The following is an 18,943-nucleotide window of genomic DNA, read 5'->3' as shown; positions in this document are numbered from 1 at the left end:
GCATTTGTAGTTTAGAGGGGAAGCAAATAGGTTTCAGCAAGGCTTGCCCCAGTTTTGGAATATCCGATCTGCTATTACAGGGTTGAGGGACCACTCGTGAGGCATCAGGATGTTCCTGCTCAGATTTTCCACAATAAGGTTGGAACTCCCGTGAATGTGCGTTGCTATAAGAAAGCGATTGGAAGCTATCGCCCAGTGCCAAATCCTCATGGCTTCCCGACACAGGGAGTAAGAGCTGGTTCTGCCTTGCTTGTTGATATATCAGATGACTGACATGTTGTCTGACTGAATTGCAGTGGTCTCCGAGGGTAGGGATGCATGGAACACTTGCAACTCTAAGAGAACTGCTCTCAGTTCCAGGACATTTATGTGCAAGTTGGCCTCGATGGGAGTCCATGTGCCTTGGACAGTCATTCCCTGGAAATGTCCCCTACCCTATCAGTGAAGCGTCCGCTGTCACCGTGGCTGTGGGTGGGGAAGACAAAACGGTTGACACCAAAGATTAGTTTGTGGCTTCATCCACCATAGCATTTCTTCCTTGCAACGGTTTGTAAGGTGTATCATGTCGTTGAGTGGGTGGGTTAACAACGACCATTGTGCGGAAAGGAGCAACTGCAGGATTTTCATGTGCAGTCTCTCCAGTGGTACTAACATAATGGCAGCTGCCATGGAGCCCAAGAGTTGCAGTACATGACGTGCTGCACATATGTGTGAGGAAGAAGGTCTTGGATTTGGTGTCTTATTTTCAAAAGCCTGTGAGGGGGGAGAGAAGCTTGACAGGATGTTGTGTCAAAGACCGCTCCAATAAATTCCAGTGTCTTCGTTGAGGATATCTGAGATTTGTCTTTGTTGATTGTAATCCCCAAGCAGACAGTGAGACCTTGAGTGTAAGAGAGGCTGCGGACTAGGAGATTCTTGATCAGAACGGTAAGGAGCCAGTCGTCTAGATAGGGAAAAGCGTGGAATCCTTGTAGTCAAAGATGAGCTATCACAACTGCCATACATTTGGTGAACACTGGGGGGGGCAGTCGAGAGACCGAATGGCAGTGCCCTGAACTGGGAATGATTGGCTCCCAGCCGGAAGCAGAGAAACCTCCGGGAGCAGTGATCCATCTTTATGTGGTAGTACGCATCCTGGAGGTCTATAGAGCACATCCAATTGTCCCTCCCTAGGAAGGGAAGAATGGACTGTACTGTGACCATCCGGAATTTTTGAGGTTTGATAAATTTGTTCAGTAGGCTGAGATCCAGGATTGGTCTCCAGTCCCCTGTCTTTTTTGGCACTAAAAAGTACCCCGAGTAAAACTCGGATCCTGTCTGGTCTGGTGGGAATGGTTGGATGACTATTTTTCTTAGCAGCTTTTCTATTTCTAAGGCTGCTAATTCCCTCTGATTGGGTGGTACATCGGGGATTCATTTGATGGGTCTGGGAGATAAATCGAATGGTATTTGGTAGCCTCTGGATATTATTCTCTGCACCCAAACATTGGTAGTAATAAGATGCCAGGCTGATAAATGCAGAGAAAAACGACCTCCAACTGCTTCCAGAGGAAAGCAATCAGGCCGCTGCTCAGGAGCGCTGGTAGGGTCTGCCGGAGAAAGAATCTCTGGTGCCCTGGTTACATGGACCCCCTCTACCCCGAAAGGGATGTCTTCCATATGAGTTGCCCCATTGGCCCCAGGGGGATTGTTCACCACAAGTGTCATGAAAGGATCCTTGGGATTTCTTGAACCACATCTTTCCTCCCTTCTGGTTCCTGGAGTATGACCTCTGGGGGTTGGAAAAGCATATACCCACAGCAGACAAGGTCTTTTTCGTCTTTCTCACTACCTACAAGTGTGTTTCGTACCTTGGGTTCAAAAAGTGCAGATTCTTCGACAGGTGCATTGACAAAGGAAGATTTAAAGGGGTCTGCAAAATCACACAACTGCATCCAAGCATTACGTCTCATGACAACACCAGATGCGGCAGCTCGAGCTGCCCCCTCAGTGGTGTGAGATATCAAATGCATCGAGGAGTTCGAGATGGATTCAGGGGTAGCTAGTTGTGAAGTGACAGTGTCACACACCTCATCAGGCAGTACCCCCACCAAAGAGGAAGACATTTCGGAAATTAGGTCTCTTTGGAGGCGAGTAAAGTGTGCCAGATAGTTCAGCGACCGAATGCCGAAGGTCGCTGAAGCATAGGTCCACTTCCCTAGTCTGTCCATGGTCCGGGACTCCCTGTTTGGAAGATGGACAGTGGAACTATTTTCTGCCAGTTCCCTCTTGGTGGCCGCCGCCACAACCATAGAATCAACTGACAACTGCGTGGACCAGTGAGGCTGGTCTTCAGGTGTAGATAAAATTTTGTCTGGTCTCTGGGGGACAGGTTCTACATTGTCCGGGGCCTTCCAGGCACTCTGCACAATTCGTTTAACAAGGTCATCTGCTGGTGAGGTCACCAAGTATATGGCCGGGCACAGAAGGCCTGCAGGACCACCGATTCCTCAGAAGATGGGTTAGAGGACTTCCATTCCCCACACTGTTTGAGGATTTCGAGAATGTCTCCGAATGAAATGTCGTCTGGGGGAGAGCGTGGGGACCCCCCCTTCACAATCATTGTAATCTGTGATGGATTCCGTCGGGGAATCAAGGTGCTTCCTCTTGCACCGTTTCTTCCAGGGTGGCTCTCCATTGGGATCTTCTGAGGAGGACTCTGAAGAAGGGGTTCCCTTCAAGGGGGTTCTTGTGACTCCCGTGCCCAGGGACCTGACATAGCGGGTTGGGAAAGATGCATGCTAGGGGAGGTTTCTGATACTGATGTCATTGGTGCTGACTGTGAGCCTTTGGAAGGAAGGACCCTTTCTATCACCTGTACAGCAGGCCCACTCAAGGAGGGATAGACTGTGCCGGCGAGAAAATAAGCGCCGGACTAGGTACCAAAGTACGGACAGTCCAAGCACCACGCCTAGAAAGCATCTGCTCCATCAGAGCCGATGCAGCAAGGGTGGTCAGTGCCAACAGGGGAAACACTACTGTTGGAGCCGAGAGAGTATTTACTGAAGCGGACATCGGTACCGAGATCAGGGTGGATGCTAGAGGAGGATAAACAGGAGAAGATGTGGTAAAAGATTCCAAGCCAGGAGGGACGGAAGGTCTAGCTGGAATGGGCAATCCCCTAGCTGCCAGAAGCTGGTCCACATCCCGCACTAGGTCTAGTTCAGAAAAATTCCTAGTGGATCTAAAGGAGGCTACTGAAGGGGAATCAGGTCTTTCTAGAAAGGGGCTAAACCTCTGCCCCAAAAAAGGGTCATAAGTTGGAGCATATCTTGTCCTTGGCAGGTATTCGAGTTTTGGAGCCAGTGGAGCTGAAGAAACTGTCTGCACAGTGGTCAGGGATGGTGCCGAGGCATGTACAGTTATTGGAGCCCATATAGTCGCAGAAACTGTCGGCACTGTGGTCTGGGATGTTACCAAGGCATGTGTAGTCATCGGAGTCTGTAAAGCACCCATCTGACCAGTCATATTCTACCCTATGCCCCTGCAGAAGCTGGCCATCAAAGATCAGGCACCCCAATCCTTTAGTGGAAGTTAAATTGAAGTAGCTGACGCATGGAAAGCTGTACTGTCTCTAGATACTGGTATACTGAAGACTCCTTACTGTGAAGCAGTCAAAGTCCTTGAAGTGCTGAATCATTCAGATTTTAGATGGATAATGGTTTTGTGATCTTCTCTAGACTGGGTTTTAGAGCACTGTAAGTAAACGATGAAGATAGTTGAAGTGAGCAAACTTCCTGTTCTCTAAGGCTTTAACACTGCAAGATGTCTGACGATCAAAATTAGCACTCCTGATCCTTCAGTGAATTGCAATCTAAGGTGGTTGGCATGTGGATGCTCCTACCCTCACCAAAAGTTTGTACACTGCAGACCCCTTCTTAGGAAGTCACAGAAGTCCTTGTACTGTGAATTAGTAAGAGCCCCAGATGGAAGAGGGCTTTGCTGTCTTCTGAACAGCATCTGCAGGATGCTGTATCTGTCTGCTGCTTCACTGTACATTTTAATGGTACTTGTCTGCACATCTACAGTGATGAGATATGCAGAGTAGGGAAACTACATCAGCTGTGTCCAAGGAGTCTCTATTGGTAGCGTCTGTCTCTGAATATCATGCTATTTCTGCAGTTCTGAGGAGCATCTGCAGGACACTGTATCTGTCTGCTGCTTCACTGTACATTTTAATGGTAGTTGCCTGCATGTGTACAGTGATGAGATATGCAGAGTAGGGAAACTACATCAGCTGAGACCAAGGAGTCTCTATTGGTAGCATCTGTCTCTGGATATCATGCTATTTCTGCAGTGTAACATTACTGTATGATACAGAAACACCAAGCAGTATGTTCAGGTGATAGACCAGCCCCATTTTGTCAATTACCTTTCCACCAAAGCTCTCTTAAATGTCTCTGAGTGATGCACTAACGTCAGGTCAATGTATGTTGATATTTGGAGGAAAGACAATTAATCTAATTTTATTTCAGACTTGTGATTGATAAAAATGTATGAAGTTTCTGAGTCATACTAATTTACAACAGTGTTGCATCCGGAAAACTACAGATTTCAAGCTTTGAAAGATACTGCTGATAAAAGTCTGTATATCTTTCTGTTTGCCAGCCACCATCCTAGCCGCTTAACTACTGCCTGGTTACACACCAGTGGAAATTAGTGCAACACTTGGGTTCATATAAATAAAGAAATTGCACTAATTTCCAAGATTGTGCACCCTCTGAATGAGAAAAACAATTTCCAGGATCCAGAAGGTGAATGCCACCTCTTCCCAGATTAGAGAACTTTAATAGTGAAGGTGAAATGTTTCAGTTTTTTAATCCATATTCAGGATATTTTTCTACAAGTATGGTCAATATACATAGACAGACACACAACGCACATATATAAAAATACATTTTTTAATATACTTTTTTGTGTGTGCACTTCATAGTTTGGATTACATATGTATAATTTGTACATTTGGTGCAAGTGTGTAGATTTGTTTGTGTGTTTTGTATCTGTATGAACACGTTTGGTACATTTTACATATATAACTCGAAAGTAACTGATTTTTCCCCTTTTCATGTTGTAATTTTTTTAAATGGGACAAAGACAAATTCATGTTTTAATTTTCCTTCACAGTCAAGTTCTTATAAGAAGTCGAATCCTTAGAGAAAATGGAAAGTACATTCCAAGACAGGTATGTATTTGTTTGTACTCTCACACACAAGTGCAGCTCTCTCTCTTTATCTATTTTTTTGTCCAAATTTTTATCTGTCAGGACTCACAGTGGAGTCAAATTTATGTAGTTCTATTTGCACAAGCACTTATGTGTAAAAATGAAAAGACAATTTCAAGCTTTTTGGTGAGTATCCTGGTCAGTAGGCTACTACATTTAGAATTTGACGTCAGTCTGCATGCTACAGAAGTTTCACACTGCATACAATGCAAGTTACACTAAAGAACAGTGTAGAAAATAAGTGTATGCAGCTAGGTAAAGCTTACACTTGTTCATGTCAGTGGGTAAACTCTGTTGTGGGGAAGCAGGCTGGCTTAATGCTGTGCAGACCGCTGATTCATGCAGATAGAATGTATGTGTATTTTTTGTGTGTGTTGGGGGTACACGGGTGGTATGAAAGTGGGTATTAAGTGTCTGTGTGAGAATCTGTGTTGCACATGCGAGTGTGTTTCCTATGACAAAATTGCATTTCCTCAAAAGATTGTCACTCCCGGTACTCTTTGCTTGCCAGAGTAGGCTCCTGCTCTTTATCCTGAATTGGAGGACAGCAAGTACAGAAGTGAATGGATAAATGGATGTTTATTAGGATCTTTATTAGTACTGTATTCACAGTATTGTTAGTCATGGTGTTTGCACCTGTAGCTTTTCTCCTTGAAAATCAGTTCAAGCACATTCTGCAAACAGAAGAAATAGCTGTACACATGGCAAACTTTCCATCTCTGCTGTACACATGGAAAACCTTCCCTTTGTGCTGTACATCTTTCACTGATCTGTCAGTATCACATCATGTCTGGTATTAGCATGTAACCTAGGTGGCACATAGCTTTGCTGACTGAGTCATGTACTGATTAATTGTGTGTATATAAAATTACATCTGTTTATATTTATCTAGATATGTAGCTACTGTGTGTGCTTAAGCATTTCAACTTGTACATTTTTTTTTCTGTGGGTAAATGGCCTGTCTTTGCCTCACATTTTGTGGTCTGTAGTACTCTCACACCATATTGGATATTAGTTTTGTACACATTGTTGTCTGCAGGGGACACATAACCATGCTGTTTAGCATTCTTACTGTATATAGTGAATAGCATTTCCGACTGTAGCACCTGTTTAATTCATTCATACGTAGATATATGGCTTATTTTTATATCTAATGTATAAAGGGCCTGATTCCAAACCTTGTGCTCTTACGGTAAGTGACTTACTCCACTGTAAGTTGTCAGGCTTAAGAACTTACCCCAAAAGAATGCTTTTGGAATGTGGCCCTATATGTCTGTCTTTTTCTTTGCACTTTATCTGCAGACATGATTCACTTATTCTTTCAAACATCTGTTTTGGCAGCTTTGAATATTAAAAACTTGTGTGTAGCTTTCCTCATCCTTGAAACAAAAACAGTGAGTTTCTCATTTTTTTTTTCAGGTCAGCACTGTAATGTATTTCAACAACTCCATTTCTGCCTCACTGTCAGTCTTCTTCTTCTTTCGGCTTTTCCCAGTTAGGGGTCTTTTCCCAGTTAGGGGTCACCACAGAGGATCACCTGTCCGCTCATGATTGGCAGTGGAGTTTTACAGTGTCACGTTGCCAGCCTGACACCCAACCTTCCACAGAAGGTACACACTCACACCTAGGGCCAATTTAGAGTGTTCAGTCCACCTGCAGCATGTCTTTGGGATGTGGGAGGAAACCGGAGCACCCGGAGGAAACCCACGCGACCACAGGGAGGACATGCAGACTCCGCACAGAAGGCACCCCAGCCGAGGATCGAAACGGAGAACCTATTGCTGTGAGGTGGCAACGCTAACTGCTGCACCACCGCGGCTGCCCTTCTGCCTCACTGTGTCAGTACATCTCTGAAATTCTTTCACTTTGTCTTCTGTCACTGGAAACTATAAATTACCCTAGGAATCAAGCTGACACATGAGCAGAGAAAGGGGGTGTTACCAGTAGGGATGACTGCAAGTAGGGATATAGAAAATAGGCAAGAGGGGGCTGAAATTTATTGGCGAAAACTCGCAAAGGAACCAAGATATTGGAAAAAGTAATAGAGTGGGATGAGGCGAAGTGGAGGCTCATAAAGTAGGTTAGAAGTTGCCTTCCCTACCAGGGACTGACAGAGTATACAGAGAGAGAAATAGATAAGCTGCACAGCTCTGGAACTTGTAGCCAAGAAAATGGTTTAAATAGTATATTTTCTTTTCTGTAGCAGTTTATGTAGCCCTGTCATTATTCAATGTGTGAATTTATTAAAGGTGTCTAAAAAGACCTTTGTCATTATGAGCTTTAACAGGCTACAACCATTGGTTCACATGAATATTAAAAGTATTTTAAATCAGTTTCCTTCTTTTTTTAAATGTGGGTTATCTCATTTGAGAAAGTTGCTGGTAAAAACAGAGCTTTGCCGAAAGTACCAATATAGGTGTAACTGAAGAGATAGCAAAGTTCTGTTTATATTCTCATATTTTTATTGGTGTCTCATCATAACAAAGCGTGAGGCAACAGCTGACTTTACTTCTCAGCTTAAGTCCTGGTTTAGATCCCTTGTTGAAGTCACTTTGGAAGTTCTGCATTCGTAGACATCAATGATCACTATACAGAAGTGTGTGCAAATGCCCTTTACAAACTCTTAAGCGACTATATAAACTCTGCTGTACCTGACCGAATCAAAACCAGGTCTTCCTGTAAAAACAAGCTACCATGGTGGATTTCAGGTGTAAACAAATTATATAACCAGATGAAGAAACTGTTGTCCAAAAGCAAGAGGGATATCACTCTGCAGAGGAAGAGATCCCTCCTAAGCCTAAAGAAGAAAATCTGAAATTTTGTAAAATCTTATAAAGCAAGCTATAAAACTAAAATCACATCCTTAGCCAAGGCATTCTTTAACTACATCTGAAGTCTAAAAGGGAATGCCCAGCTATGTGCCGAACTGGTTGTAGATGGGATCACTCTAACTACACCAGAAGATATTTCCAACCTGTTAACTGACAGATTCCGTGCAAACTTCACCCCCTAACCCTACCTACCATATCCCAAAGAATACCTAACACCATTCCTCTGCCTAGTATCTCTAGAGAACAGTTAATCTCTAGGCTCAGCAAGGCCAAAAACATGGCCTCAGTGGGACTAGATAATATCCCAGGTTGTTTACTAAACAATCTAAAATAAGACCTAGTGGACCCACTTGGCATTCTGTTTAATCATAGCTTGAGAACTGGCTATGTCCTGTAAAATGGTGAACAGCAACAGTAATTCCCCTGCACAAAGGAGGGCCATCGACTGACCCTGGGAACTACAGACCCATAAGTCTAAGCAGCCTCATCTGCAAAGCCATGGAAATAATTATCATGGACCTTATCAACAAGGACATAGGTGACTTCCAGACATTCGACCCAACCCAGTTTGGCTTTGATAAGTAGATCATGTTTATCTGGTAGACTTCTTTGAGAATGTCACCAAAGCCATGGGCAAATGTAGACAATGCACACAACTTATCTCAACTTTGCTAAGGCTTTTGACACAGTCCCCCACTCTGGCATCATTGAAAACTCCCTACTGGGGATTAATCCTTATGTTACTAGATGTCACCGGCAGAACACACTCTGTCAAAATTGGTGACTCCAACTCCACCAGTAGACCTGTCACCAATGGAGTACTACAGGGATCTGTGCTGGGCCCCTTACTGTTTGGCATCTATTTCTTAGTAATTCAGACCAAAGAAGATTGCCTCTGGCTCACCAAGTTCATTGATTTTTGTAAACTGGGAACAATCTTCGAGTCCCCTAATAATCTCAAGAACGGCTAACACAAATGAATGATTGGTGCCAGAGCCATGGTCTAAAACTAAATGCAAAAAATACATAATTATTTTGTTTGGCAAAACAGAATTCCCTACAAATCGCAATATTAACAGCACCTTCCTGAGTTCTAATCCAGTGGTGTGAGACATGGCAACACAGGTTGATAGCAATCTGAACTTTGACCACCAAGCTTCCACAGTGGTAAAGAAAGCCTTCTACATAGTGCATCTCATAAGCAAGGACATAGCATCATTGCAAGGGATTTTATAACTCCACTGTACTCAACCCTCATCAGACCACTAGTAGAGTGTAATACACCCTTTTGCATGCACCTCACCCAACACCTGCAGCAGCTGGAGAGACTTCAGATGTTTCTCACTAGGAAAATACATAGACTCCAAACCATGATCTACATGGAGAGGATGGACGCCCTGTTACTTTACTCTGTATGTTATAGGCTGCTGAGAGGTGATTTGTGCCTGGCCTATAGGGCAAATTCTAACCCTACCCTAATGAAAAATGCTGCACATCCACAAGTCAGATGGCATGAGTCTCTCACTATAGGGATCTCAACCTAGCCTGTGACTTTAACAGAACATGCTGGAGAGACAGTGTCTCCCAGAGACTGCCGTTTCTCTGGAATAGACTTCCTATTCACATAAAACAGAGCTCTTCACTGACTGCATTCAGATGCAACCTAAATAATTGAATGGGAGACCACAAATTATCCCTTGGGGTGGCCCCCATATCCCTCATGGACAGGGGTAGTCATTGTTGATCACAAAACTGCTCTGTTTATAAATTTGTTCAGTGAACTACCCAAAAAGAACAAATGGGAACATGGCTTGGCTTGTAAAGGCTTTGGCTTTGGAATAACTTCATCTTCGTGGGGAGATGCTTTCTGTCACCTCAGTAAGTTGGCATGCAGGCTATTCTTAGTTATAATTTTTGAGTATCAGTTTTCCACTTACAAGGAGCTTTTGTCTACTGTTTCTACACATCGTGATTGTGACAGGCCCAGCACCAACTGATCAAGCACTTCCTTAAAGAGGATATCCTAATTCCTTTAAGAACCATTTTCCTGGTTGGAATTTGAATTTCTTGACCTAGGTTTGCCTGCTGGTTTTGTAGCCATGAACTTAATTTTATGGGTGATTCTTACTGGCTGATATCACCTCTTCTCATAGGATGACAGAGCTGCAGGCCCATATTTGTAAGTAACATTCTCAAGGGGTGGATGTCCCCTCAGACCTAACCCACAATCCCCCACACCCACCCCTGTGTTCTTTCTGGGAGGAGAATTCTAGAAAGTAAAAGCCTTTCCAACTCTGGGCATGCATAGCATGAATTCTAGAGGGCAAATGAGCAGACCCACTGGTCAGGGATTTAGGAACGCATGAAGGCAGTGACCTGGCCTTTGACCATCATGTAGCTATTGTAGTGAGGAAGTCTTGTTATGTTGTGCAACTTATAAGCAAAAGTATGGAGTCTAGGTCCAAAGATTTCATTGTTCTGTTGTACTTTGCCCTGACTAAACCATTCATAGAAAACAGTACCCCATTAGGTATGTACCTGACCAGGCATATGCAACAACTGCAGTGTCCACAGAGGTTCCTAATAAAAAGAATACAAGGTGCAGGCAACTTATCCTATGCAGGCTACCTCAAAGACTTATCCTTGTACTCTGACCTACAAATCCTTCTCTGATCCAACCTTAATGGACATGTTCCACATCCATGAAGGAATTAGCATCAGAAACACTCAGTTCAGAGACCTAAACCTCATCTGCAACAATAAATAAGACATGCCTGAGGGACAGGTGTGTGTCTCAGAGGCTGCCCCTTCTGTGGATCAGGCTTCCCATCCACATGAAGCAGAGTTCTTCTGTGCACCTATTCAGGTAGAACTTTGATAATAAGATGGGAGGTCATAAATTTAGCCCTGGTCTGGCACCTTTGTCTCTGTTAGAGAGAGGTATCTTGTAAATGTTTGACCACAAGTACCTGAGTTGTATATACCCCCAAATATATCCATGGGAGCAAAACCTGGCTAATATTTTTGGAAGCATGGCTAAGCTTAAAAAGGCCCACTAGGGTCAATAGCCTAGCAATCCCCTGTGGTCCCATGAACCGATTATCTTGTTTGCTTCAGAGAGGGAGAGGCTTGTAGTGGCTAAGCAAGTCCTGCCCAAACTGACTGCTAACTGCATTTGGGTTTGCATTCATGCAGTGAACTTCTCAACATAAAAATACAGCTATCCGATGCCATTTTACTAGACACATGATTGCTTCCAGTGTTTGCCTTCAAGAATTTTTTTTTTTGTGGAATTAACATTGTGTCCTCTTGTTCATTGGTTCACATCTGCACCAAGCATGATCATTTTTTGGCTTGTGACTCTAAATGTCAGGCTTCCTGTGGTACTTCACTGTATTACATAATTTAACCTTCTGATTTTTTGTGTCTATACTTCACCCCTACATTTATTGAGTGTCTGGTTCTAATACTTTAACCATACTTAATTGTCCCCACCATCAGTGGGACAAGAGCTAGTTGTGGTATGGCAGTCATCTAGGCAACTATGAGGAAGTTGTTCTATTTTCTTACCCTAACCCCACTTCTGGTGACTGAAGTCCATAATGACAGACATGGAGGCCTGACATGCCTTTCCTGTCCATGTGCAGGCTTCCACACATGAGAGGTGAAGGCACCTTTATCTCAGGCCCATATAATACCTGCTGCACACCTCTGCTTTTGGCAGGTCCCAGCATTGCAGACGGCTGGACCTCCTTCCTCCCCCAGGATAGGCAAGCATGTGTTGGCTCCTGACATTCACCCTTCCTCACTTGCTTCTCAAGCTACTGGGTTGCTAACCATTGCTCAGTCTTTTGGATTAAGGTCATGGCTTCATCTTTCTCCATGCTACAGAGATGGCTATCCTTGTAACCTGAATATGTCATGCTTCCTGTCTTGTTGATTTTGCTCTTTTGATGAATTGTGGTGTAGGGATCGCATGGGGTATGTATTTTTTTCTTAAATTGGCATGTAACACAATATTGGGTGCCGGCAGGAGACACATATACTCGGAAATGCAAAACATAAAAATGAGATTTGCAGGAGAACTCCTAACAATCAATCCTCTGAAAAAGACTTCCTCACAAGTAAGCTTGTATGTTAACGGTTTTGTAATTATTGTATTTTTCCCAGCCCCTGACTGAAATGGGTCTGGTGGGATTGGTGCTCTACCCTGGTTAACAAATTCAAAATAAATAAAATGCAGTGAATGTGTAAGTGTTCTTTTTTAACTTAATAGAAATTAACTGAACTCATGACAAATACAATTGTAAGTAGGACATATGTCTGCCCATATAAGTTGAGAACCTACATTGACTTGCTCATGCAGTATTGATAAGCCTGTTCAGGATCCAACTTGCTTCCCAGGTAAGTAAGATTAATATTATTTACTACCCTAGTGACTTCTTAGTAGGTGCGCTGTGTTAAGGTTATCACTGAACTGTACTTTGTTTTATAGTCTGTGTAATCGCTGTGAGTGTTTATTACATTTTAAAGTGCATTCTTTACTTATTTCAGTCATTTCTTATGAGGAAATATTACCTTAATAACCCTGAAGATGGATTTTTCAAGAAGACTAAAAGGAAGGTGGTTCCTCCATCTCCAATGACAGGTAAGATGGTAAACATTTGAATCACAGTGGCACACAAAATCTTGCTGCCATTAGTGGGGTGTGTTTGTGTTAAAGACAAGTTTGAAGCCTAGAAAAAAATAACATAAGCATACCTGTACAACAAACTCAAGGTCAGATAAGATCATGCTGGCAATTTTAGTGCCAGCAGGATAAATTAAAAGATGCCTGAACTTGTTTGCATTCATATCTTTGTGGTTAGTGAGATGTGATTTCAGTGCAGACAGCATTCCCTCTGCGTCCGAGTTTAGCTCCCATCATACTTGTTAGACCCTTGAGTAACCACAGGGGAAGGGTCTGTATTTGTCATAAACATCATCAGCCCATATCAAACAATCCACAACACTGATTTGAAGCTCCAGATCACCATTAATACATACAACTGTTTCTTCATTGCTACCTACAGATCCTTATCAGTATCCCCCAAAGATCATGGAAATTACCTGAACACCATTGAGGTGTTAAATATGTCAGATAATTCTTGGATAATTTACTTCCCATAGCAAGAAGGTAAGTGTCATACTTGCACACCTATAAATGGATATGTTCAGTGTTTTCTAGACTTTTGTAATATTAATGCATTACTGCAAATTGTAAAACAACTCACTAGACGCTCTAATATCCTTGAACTGGCCCCCACCTCTAACTCGCCCTGCATCTACTAATACCTACTCCAGTCTAACCACAAGTTATTCATCTCCATCAGGCCGAGTATTACTATCCCACCACTAAGCAAGACAGTCTTTACAGACTTCATCAGGCATACCTACTTTAGTTTGGTTTATACAAGAGCTATGCAAAATTCCCTCTGGCTTTTTATCAGACTTCACAAAGGTGTGGTCATGGGGGCAAATATGGCACCGTACAAAGCAAATTTTATTGTAATACAATTTTTATTTATTTTTTTTTGTATTACTATTTTATTCAAACATTTTATAGATGATGACTATATTTGGAATTGTATGTACTGAAGATACATTTAAGGAGTTTATGAATTATTTAAACAATAGTGCACATTTTTTTTTATTTACTTTTAACTGGTCTAGAACATTTATTGATTTTTTTTTGATGTACATTAATTCTGAGATTTATAGGAAAACGGAGTTTGTAAACCCATATCTGCATGCTATTATTATTGGGATTTAGGATCAGACGAAGTTCAGTCTGGGTAGCTGACCATAACTCTACTGGAGATGTGGCTGAGCAAATCAGAGTAGAGTCATCAGCATATTGGACACAGCTGACTTTTGGGATGACAGTATAAAGGTCGTTCATGAAGATGGAGAACAGCAAGGGCCCTAGTATAGAGCCTTGTGGTACTCCAAGGGTGTTAGGTAGAAGGTTAGAGAGTTTGTTCTGCCAGAGGACAGCCTGCTGTCGACTATTCAGGTAGGATTGAAACCATTGGAGGGCTCCAGTATCTAGACAGAATGTTTGCAGGGTGTTGATTAAAAGTTAGTGATCAACCATATCGAATGCCTTGGAAAGATCCAAAAAGAGGGCTGAGGATATATAATTATTGTTGCGATTATGGTTTATGGTGTTTAGTTAAGGCTAGGAGGGCTGAAGTAGTGCTGTGATTAGGATGGAAGCCATGCTGAGTGTCTGCCATAAGGCGATTTTGGATTAGGTGGTGCATGAGTTGTCTATGAATACATTTTTCCATAATCTTTGCAAGTGGAGAGAGTATAGCTATTGGCCTATAATTGGAGAATTCAGTAGAGCTGCCTCCTTTGTGAAGTGGGATTACATAGGATATTTTCCAGATGGTGGGAATTTTAGCTTCTACTATGGTTCGATTGATTAGTATTGAGATGGGGGTAAGCAATAGCATCAGCTGATTTTTGTAGGTACTCGGCAGGGAGTTGATCAGCAGAAAGTGTAGTGGGTTTTAATTTTTTGATCAAGGTACGGATAAGTGAAGTGGTGACTAGTTGGAAGGGGAGCTAGGAGGTAGTTGGCTAGCTAGAGCTTGAATTGCCTCAGCAGAGAATTGGTTAAAACTATCAGAAACATCTTCAGGGGTTTTCTCAATAGTAGTAGCAGGGATTGGGGTTGAAGTTTGTCCAGGATGAAGTAGATTATTTAAACCTGCCCAAAACTTCTGCGGGTTATTTTGATTTACTGTCTGTAAATTACAGTAGTATTGTTTTTTGTCTTGTAAAATTGATTTTTTGGTTTCGTTCCTGGATTGCCTGTATTTAATGTGATCTTGAGGGTCTTTAGAAGAACGCCATAAAGCCCATGCTTTGTTTCTAAGGGTAATTTTGAGTTTAGACTCTATAGAAAGCCATGGTGCAGTTTTTGCCTTGGTTCTCTTTGAACAAACAGGTGCATGCAAATCAAGGATCTCAAGGAATTTGTTGTTAAAGTATGCTACTGCTTCCTCTAAGGGGAGGTGTTTTAGAATAGACTAATTACATGAGTTTAGTTCTTGTTGGAATTTGGCAGGGTCAAAGTTTTTATTGTTTCTAACCTTTCTGAATAAGGGTTGTTGGGAATGAATGGTTTTGTGCTTAATTACATATGTGAGAAGGTGATCGCTTAGGCCATTAAGGAGGGTACCAGAGGTGTACAGTTGGGGGTGACTGTTTATGAGTACCCAGTCAAGTATACTTTCTTTTTGGTTGGGTTTACCTATCCTGGTAGAGGTGGATATGATTTGTGTAAATGCATTCAGGTTAATATGGGGGGTTGGGGATTCTGAGGAACAGGTGCCCCAGTCTGTGTTAGTCTCCAAGTAGTAGGGTTTCTTGGGGGTAGTGACATGATAGCCAGTGCAGGATATCTTCAAATGTAGATATATTGTTACCTAGGGGGAATGTACATACAGATGATATTAATGCATTTACTTTTATTAAGTTGCAATTTGGTGGCAAGAATCTCTGAGTTGTTAATCTGAGGAGGTTGTATTACATCCATGGTGACATTCAACTCAGATTTATACAGTACAGCTACCCCACCCCCCTTCCTCGAAGCACGGTCTAGCCTGTGTATGTTCTACCCAGGTGGTAACACTTCATTGTCTTTAGTGTTAGGTTTTAACCAGGTTTCAGATAAACAGAGAATCTCAGGGGAGTGGACATCCAGAAGTGCATGCAATTCATACACCTTGTTATTAATGCTTCTAATATTGAGATAACAATGCTTCTAATATTGAGATAACAGAGTAGGAGAGAGTTAGTTGGTCTATTAATTGTAGGTTTGTAGCTTAGATTGCAAGTAGAGGGGGTATGGGGGGATAATAGACTTGATTTTAGTTTAGATTGCCCTATACGGTTTAGTGTGAATTTTGGGGAGTTAAAAATATTATCAGTAGTAACTGGAAACTTTTATAAAAGGAAATCCATATTTAAGATAGCATTTTCCAATTCAATGTTAATTAGTAAACTGAGTGAAAATATAGAGTATTTGAGAAAAACGGAATTGTAAAATACAAAATTAGTAGTAGTAGTGCAGCCACTTACTTAATCCTGAGTAAATTGTGAAGCTTGTCCTTTTATATATTAAGGAAAGAGAATTTATATTGATAGATTGAGAATAAGTTAAGTGGTTCCGGGTAGGTTCAGTTTTAATTCTTAAAAGGTAGTATATATGTACAGGTATTTGTAATGCAATGAATTTTATATAGGTAAAACTAAAAGGAGATTGTTAGTTAGAATAAAAGAGCATGTTCATGTTAGCTAGAATAAAAGAGCATTTTCATGCTAATTATTTAATGCATTTTGTAAGCATTAAGTTATAGGTTAGAAAAAAGGTTTTATTTTTTACACTGGGTGATGTACAAGAAGATCTAAGAAGAGAAGGTATTATGGCAAATTAAGCTGGATGTTGGACTATGAATATTAAATGATTACGAAAGCTGAATGAAGTTTACAGTATTCTTATTGGTTTATATATAAACGTGGGTGGGGCACAATGGGTATTTAAGGTGATACATTAGGATTTTTTTTATTTTTTAGGAGTATGGTTCATAGAAAAACAGAGGTGCTTAACTGATTAGCATTGGTGTAGAGTCTTGGTTAATATTAAGATATTTTTGGGGGGTAAGTTTTGTACACCTTTGGTTATTAAATTCAAGAAAAGAAAACTCCTTAGTGGAACTTCTATATTACTAAACTGTGTAGAAAAGAAGGAAAGTACTAAGTTGTAAGAAAAGCCTATCCTCTAAACTTACAATCACAGTGAAACGTGCCAACATGGAACTTGAGAGTACTGTTAGAAAGTGTAAAACAGACTACAGGTTAAGTTCAGTAGAGATAAGGAAAGTGCAAATCATTTTCACGTATGTCAAGGAGTAATTGTTCAATAGTGCGTTGTGCTCCAGTATAATACTGTCATATACTCCAATCCCAAGGATAAAGGCAATGTATTGGCAAACAGATTTAGTGCTAACTTTACCCTACCTACCCACCTTATTTTCCTCAATATCCCTGAAAATGTAGTTTCTTTGAAATAATTTTGGAAAAAGTCTTAGAATCCAAGTTAGAGAATCAAATAATACCTCTGTGGACCAGACAACATGCCATGTTGCTTTTTCATTATTGTCAAGTAGACATTGTGTGAGCTTCTACTTAATCTACTCAACCTCAGCTTATCCATAGGGCTTGCACCCAATGCCATGAGAACAGCCAGTTTGATGCCAGTGCACAGGCCTGGCCCCAAAAAGACCCAGGTAATTACAGACTCATTGGCCTTGCCCTCATCAGCCCAATATGCAAAGCGATGGAAGTCTTAGCTGAATTGTTTTTCTACCGTCATAGGCAACTTAACTAACCCTCAGTCAGTATGACTTTGTGAAGGGCAAGTCATGTCTTCTGAACCTAGTAACATTTTTTGAAAAGGTTCCAGAGACTATGTGCAGTGGTCATTTAGTTCATGCTGCTTACCTTGATCTGGCCAAGATTTTTGGCACTATGCCTATGCTGGTATTATTTAAAAAAAAAAAAAAAAAAAATATATATATATATATATATATATATATATATATATATATATATATATATATACATACACACACACACAAACTTAATATTAACTCCTGTGTTATCCAGTGGATTGCAGACTAGCTATCCAGCAGATTCCAGTTTATGAAAGTTGCTGGCACCTTTTCTGAATGTAAAATTATAACTAGAATGGTGTGACTGGGATCAGTGCTGACATCCAATCCAATATGCCAGAAGTAGAGTTCATCAAGTTTGTTGATTTACTGCAAGATAGCCACTGGTATTGGCTCATCCAGTGATGCTAAACTTTCCATCAGTGGGTGGAATATGGACATACACGGTATATTGAAACTGGTCTCTAGTTAAATGCATACATCGCCTTCTGCTGATATTTAGTCTGACTGCTGTTATTTGTTTCTGATCAATCACTGAATGAGTGGATACTTTCATTGTTACAAGCTGTTTAGAAGAGGAGTGGGTTTCTTCTTTCATTAATAGCACAGTTTTGAGGCTGAGGCTTGCAATGTTTAACTGTCTCCTTAAAGTAAGGTTAACACTCTGCATTTGTAACTTGTTTTTCAGATCCCAGTATGCTGACCGACATGATGAAGGGAAATGTAACAAATGTTCTGCCCATGATTCTTATAGGGGGTTGGATTAACTGGACATTTTCTGGATTTGTTACAAGTAAGTAATGAACAATTGTTTGGCATCCTAAGAAAACTAATGTCTTAGTTACTCAGTTTTGAAGCAATGATTTACTTGGTTTGTGAGTAAAAAAAAAAATTGGTATCCATGTCCTTTTTTTATTTTTTATAGCTTTATAGCAGACAGTTTTTAAAATGTTAATATGTTAAACACATTTTTTTTATTCTGCATCTTTCTGTGGGAGTTTTACAGACTAAGTAGAACTAATTTGCAGGTGGTTTGGAACTCTTGTTTTCAGTACTTGCAGAACTGGACTATTTATGAGATGTCTTAGTTTACTATGGGGTGATACCATTTATATTTGTAGTATGAGGAGGCCTTTCTATGTTTGCTGTCCAGTAGGCTCTCTGCTCTAAAGTGTTGATAGCTATGTTGTAGTTCAATACAGATGAGGGGTTGTTGAGGTTTGGCCTGTTATTTTTTTGTGTGTTATGAGATGTTAAGACATGATCAGTCACGTGGGTAAGTGGTAGTAGTATTGGCATTGTATTATAAGAAGGTTTTATTTGCATATTGTAGCAATGGCTTGTTC

The 18,943-nt window shown here is 41.2% G+C and overlaps 1 protein-coding gene across 1 annotated transcript in view; it reads left to right on the top strand.

Moving 5' to 3' along the window:
• EMC3 (ER membrane protein complex subunit 3) overlaps positions 1–18,943 on the top strand; it is a 140,943-nt gene that overhangs the window by 13,455 nt on the left and 108,545 nt on the right. The window contains exons 3-5 of the mRNA XM_044077598.1: positions 5,164–5,221; positions 12,646–12,739; positions 18,286–18,390. Of these exons, the coding sequence (XP_043933533.1) occupies positions 5,164–5,221; positions 12,646–12,739; positions 18,286–18,390 (257 nt within the window). The remainder of the gene's footprint in view (positions 1–5,163; positions 5,222–12,645; positions 12,740–18,285; positions 18,391–18,943) is intronic.

This window comes from Protopterus annectens, chromosome 7.part0 (genome assembly GCF_019279795.1).
Source record: "Protopterus annectens isolate FY-2018-M chromosome 7.part0, PAN1.0, whole genome shotgun sequence".
NCBI classification, from domain to species: domain Eukaryota; kingdom Metazoa; phylum Chordata; order Ceratodontiformes; family Protopteridae; genus Protopterus; species Protopterus annectens.
This window is presented reverse-complemented; position numbering and strand designations above follow the sequence as displayed.